General features: G+C 45.9%; 1 protein-coding gene across 1 annotated transcript; it reads right to left on the bottom strand.

Annotated features, from left to right (window-relative positions):
• Positions 1–3,126: 3,126 nt before the first annotated feature.
• Positions 3,127–4,705, bottom strand: LOC108038855 (circadian clock-controlled protein daywake). Its single transcript, XM_017115718.2, has 5 exons — positions 4,385–4,705; positions 3,946–4,038; positions 3,735–3,888; positions 3,396–3,679; positions 3,127–3,332 (listed from the first exon to the last, which is right to left on the bottom strand). Exons 1-5 carry the CDS (start codon positions 4,464–4,466, stop codon positions 3,127–3,129), a joined length of 819 nt encoding a protein of 272 aa, XP_016971207.1. The 5' UTR covers positions 4,467–4,705.
• Positions 4,706–5,404: the final 699 nt, after the last annotated feature.

Genomic DNA, 5,404 nt, shown 5'->3' with positions numbered 1-5,404 from the left:
TGATTGCTTGTTCCGTTCGCGATTGGGGCGGTCTGTGTGTCAACAAATTTTCGCAAATAAGCTAAACACTTACAATATTGATGGGGCCATTTCCAGCTTCCCGTTCGCTCAAGTCTGATGCGATCCAAACGACAATGACCAGCGATTGGCCTAATGGCCAAGCCATCGATTTGGTCGAAATGTTGTTTATTTTTACGAGATTAGCATTAACGTGGTGGAGCTTGTTAAACGGGCTCCAAAATTGTCAGCGCACCGCAAACCGGTGCGTTCTATTTTCCACTTACGTGTATATGCAAAATTAATGCCAACAACTCAATAACTTTCAATAAATGAACAACTCGATTGCACTGTGGGCTAACTGGGCAATAAAAGTAACGAAAAGTAACAGTGCATTGGTCTTAAAAATGTCTAATTTAACTGACTAACAATGACAGAGTCTAGAAAGTACTTTTTATTTATTCATTGTACAAAACAAAAATTATTTCAATGATTAAAAATAGGTTGCATCTGGAGACTTCAAAGTCTTTTGTTACCTTAGGTCGGGAAAAACTAATTTTTCTGTAACAAAAAATACGAAAATAACTACCTCTTCATGGCATATGCTCACAATTCGGAAGTTAAACCTTATCCTGGCACTTCCATTGCCGTCCACACAACCGTCCCCATCATCCTATTTCACTCCAGCTGCAGGGGCGGCGATTAAGGAGGGGCTCCTGTGTGGTGTCTATTTAATTACAATTGTCGCTGTCGCCGCAATCCGTGTCCTGTGCAACGGCAACTGCAATTAACGCACTCGGCCTTTGGGAGCTGCCTGCTGGATGCTGTTTAATGCAGGATGCAGGACGCAGGATGCTGGCTGCTGGATGCAGGATGTTGCTGGCTGGGAGCGCAGTATCGGAGCTGACCGTGTCTGGGTCCTTCCACGGCTTTATCTCCGCTCTGGGGCGTGGCTGGGGGCCGGGGCTGGGCGATTATTTTACGCTCAATTATTGTTAAATATTTCACAAAATGCGAATATTTATTTTAACATGGCAAATTGGCCCGGTTGGAGCTGGTGTCATGTCCGTGTTTCGGTTTGCCGGCCGAGTGTCCTAATGAGATTGCAATTATTTGGTCATAAATTCGAATTATTCGGGCTTTAAAGTTCATGCACTCCTGTGTGGCACATTTTTACGTCGTTGTTGTTTGTTATGCTGCTGCAGTGTTGGAGAATTAACCCCTGTGAATTGACAGCATTTAATTTGAAATTATGTATTAATTAATTTGCCCACAGCACTGGACGTTATAATTAAATGTTTAATTTATGGCTTCTAATGGAGCCGTTAGTCAAGCGATGTGCAGGAATATCAGTATTATAGCAAAGTTCGTTAAAAGAGCACTCGTTGAAAAGAATGTTACAGCCATTCGTAATTCTACAGATCTTGACACTTATACCAGAACAGACAGAAGATTGTAAGGGCCGAAAAACCTTTGCTCTACATATTACATACTTTTTAACGAACACAATACTCTTCAAATAAAAAATGTAGGGACTTTTTATTAAAAGTCCACGACTTCATTTAAATAAAGGTAATAATTGCATTTATCAGAAAATACCTGGAATCGTCGTGCCCGTGAAAACTTGCATTCACCTAACTTATTTATAAGTAATTTAGCCAAGCATGTAGACAACTGGCCTAATTACGAACAAATGTAGAACGACATGTAAAGATACTGAATTTGTACATCAATTCATGAGTACCTAAAAGAGTGCAAGTGCATAAATTTGGAACAAAGAAGGAACTGCAGAATAACTTAATTTTGAAACCTATATCAGATTGTCGACTTCGGCGTTTGGGCTTGTTTCATATTAATGAAGAGCACTTGGTGGTATAGTTCCACAGATAGAGGCATACTTAAACTAGATTGTTGTGCTGTCTCTTTAAGCACTCGCCGCCTACTTTTAGGCTGAACTTAACAGAGGCCAAACTGAAAGCACGAACCACAGGGGCGGGGAAACGGGGGCTGGAGCTGGTGCACAGTCACAGCAAATATTGGACAACATTGGCGGGGAATATTGAAATACTGTCGGCGACGGCATTGGCGACTGTTTCCGCACTTTGGACCCGAACGCCGCACTCCGGCATAGTTTTTCCCTTCGTGTTTGTCTCCCGGCCTCTGCCGCTCCCCCATTGTCAACTGGTGTTCCTTTCGGGTGGGCCCTACTCACTTTGGAGCTCGAATCGTGCTGTTGTTTGTTTACCTTGTGGGGAGACTGCATTTTGGGGCTGCCTTCGGTCCGTGAGCCAGCGAATTTATTGCAATCACGCACAGGATTTGTCGCTTTGGTTTTGGCCCGTCTCGCAGCTGGTAAAAAATAAAACTCTGAGGTCGGCGAGGGGCAGCAGAAACCGCAGCATTTTACAACTAAATGCCGAAAACGCAATGCGCATTAAATTTAAACTAATTGTTCGGCATTTGTAATGGTTGCCGCTGCGCCAAACGTTTTAATTGCGGCTGCAGCATCAGCAAGTGCAGCAACAACAGCAGTTGCAGCAAATTATTGGCAGGCTACAAACGCAATGGTCGAAAAGAAATAGCTCGGATAAAAAATGTAAATTAATTTGGGGTCGGGAACTGTTTTTGCGGCAATTAATTTGAACACGCGGCTCCGCCTTTATTTCTGGTTCTGGTTCCGGTTTTGACTTTGCCATATGTGCGGTTACCCTCAGCGGGAATCCCCCCTCCCTCCGCTGGTTGACGGCTTTATTTGCCGAATGCAGTTGTGCAATGTAAGGACTGTGTACTTTTTATCGAGGCCAGCGGCCTAGCCATCGTTTGCAGACTGTCTGCGCAGCGACGTCTATCCTTATATATTTTCTGGACACGGCCGAGCAATGTCTGATTAAGGTGCCGCCATTAGTTTTTCACTCTTCTTTTCCAGACGACCGAGGACTAAGGCAACAGTTGACCGACACTAATGCCTTGGAGAGCAGGCAGGAAACCTTTTTTGTGTCTCCCTCAGACAATGCATGTGTGCTGCTCCATTAGAAGGGGTCGCTTGGTGTTTTCCCACAGACTTTATTGGCTGGACTACAGCATTACCTTTCCCCGGTGCCCCACTCCCAGATTCCACGGATAACCTCCTCATTTCGGCCTCGGCTTCGGCTTGGCCCGCCCGTACAGCTGGTCCGGCGTCGGGATGTCGCTCACAAAGAAGTTGGCCGGAATGAAGTGGAATATCTTCTTCAGCACGTCCAGGAGGATGTCCTCGATGGTCTGGGTGATGACCGTGTACAAGGCATCCGCCAGCATGCGCCAGTTGTCGTTGAAGAACTTGTTGGTGCTGTCCTCTGCGTCGGAGACCGTTCGAAAGTCAGTGAGTAATGAGGAGTCAGGGGATCGCAGCCACTTACCCAGTTGCTTGTTGCCATTGAACAGGTTGGAGAAGTAGGACTTGAGGCCATCGATTTTGAAGTCCACATGCAGGCCGGTCACGTTGTAGAACGTGAAGCCGCCCTTGGAGTAGAGCCGCGTCTTCGTGTGCATGGTCACCGTCATGTTTTCCGCGTCCAGGAACACCTGCCCCTTTCCGTTCAAGGGGATGAGTAGGATGCGACCGAACAGACTGTAGTCGGCCTGGAGCTTCATCTCGGGCAGCGTGAACGTGGTCTTCCAACTGTAGTCCTTCTTGAACACCCTGAAAAAGATGGGTGCCTCAGAGCGTTCGCCATATGGGCTTACTTTTCACTCACTGACTCTCCAGGACGTGCGTGTGCCCGAATCCAGTGATCTTGACGTTGGCCAGCTCCACCTTGAGGTTGATTGCGTTGCTGTTGCCCTGGGTGATTCGGATGCGGTTGAGATAGAAGGGATCGAAGCTCTTGATGCTGGTAAGCCCGGGAATGCCTGGGAATCGGGACCAGATTGTCAGCAGAGAACCTCCCACCATAGGACGCTACCCACCATCGTTGAGTTTGTCGAACAGCTGCTGGATGCTGCGCGTGGAGCAGTTGACAAAGTCCCTGTCGGCTATCCTACACTCTTTGATGTAATCTGCTGCGGTTCGATTAGAATTTTGTTCAGTTCAGATCATTTCAAATCAGTTTCGATCCATATTGGATTCGGATCGAGTGCGAGTAACGCAAACAAAATACACACAGAGAATTCAGAGAAACAAATCCGGTTTAGTGGTGCAATATTTTTGGCGGAATTCGAGCAGCAAAGTCCCAGCTGCTAAGCGTGTTAGTCACATATGTGTGTTAGCCAAGACCGAGGAGTATTAAAGCTCTTTGAGGATTTTAAGGCGAATGTGTCTTAAAGATACGCAGAACTTAATGATTACAATGAGTGTTACACCATCGACCAAAGTCGATCTTTCGATCTCATAGCAGGCTGCACTTACGCGGCTCGGTCAAAAACCCATCGTCGCCTCGAACTCCGAATGGTACCAATGCCACCAGCAGCACAATCCGTTCTAACATCATCGTATTTGTCCGAATTTTGGGTCAATATCTGAGGAGCCGACACCACTGATCAATACCGACCAACGTCAACGAGCCGCAAATGAAAACTAAATGAAACCACTTGCGATTTTCATATTTTCTGCGCTGCATTCGTTCGGCGGAAAAACTTGATTTGAGTGGCTTGCAAAAATTTCGCAATCCCATCGTCATCGTTATCGCGCACAGTTGGTTAGTTGGCCAATTGTCGGGCAGCCCAGAGAACAGTAGTCCGCCAGCTGAGCTCTCGCAGTTGAATGGCTGTAGCCGCAGTTGCAGTCGCCAGTTCCATTTCGTCATCGATCACCAGCATCACGTCGGATCAGATCGGATGGCTGCGGTGGAAAACACGAGGAAAAGTCTTCAATGAAAACAAATCACGCAAGTGTGGAGTTGGGCCGATGTTGACACTTGACTGCTGGAATTGCAGCCGACTCGGTTGCAACACAAGGTACACAAACGGTTCCATTGACTGCTCGCAAACTAACCTTATCTTGACCATAGCCCAGGTTGAAACTTCCAGAAAGGCTGGGGCAAGGAAGGCCAACAAGTTCAAGGGAATTACTGTCCGTCAACTGTGGTCTTAGGTCCAAGAAACCAAGTCTTGCTCGGACGCGGCGAAGCTAAAATCCATATATCAAGATAGTTGTCAAAGCACTCCCGTCTAGTCCACTTGAAAGCCTTTCGAAAAAGTTGGGAAGAAAAGCTCCTTGAAGTCAGCAGTTTTTCATTGCTTCGTTTTGAAAAGCAAAACAACTAAGTTGTGAAGCGTAAGAAAAATAGAAAGTCTAGAAGACTGCATAAGCGCTTTAAGTATTAACATTAAAAAACTATAACATGTTTTAAGTGGACCTTTACGTTGTTTAAATAAATCCCAAAAAGGTTTGTAAAAAAATATTTTAAGTTTTAATACATGGACATGT

This window comes from Drosophila rhopaloa, unplaced genomic scaffold (genome assembly GCF_018152115.1).
Source record: "Drosophila rhopaloa isolate 14029-0021.01 unplaced genomic scaffold, ASM1815211v1 contig_18, whole genome shotgun sequence".
NCBI classification, from domain to species: domain Eukaryota; kingdom Metazoa; phylum Arthropoda; class Insecta; order Diptera; family Drosophilidae; genus Drosophila; species Drosophila rhopaloa.
Note: the sequence above shows the minus strand (reverse complement) of the source record. Positions and strands in the feature narration are given on the sequence as shown.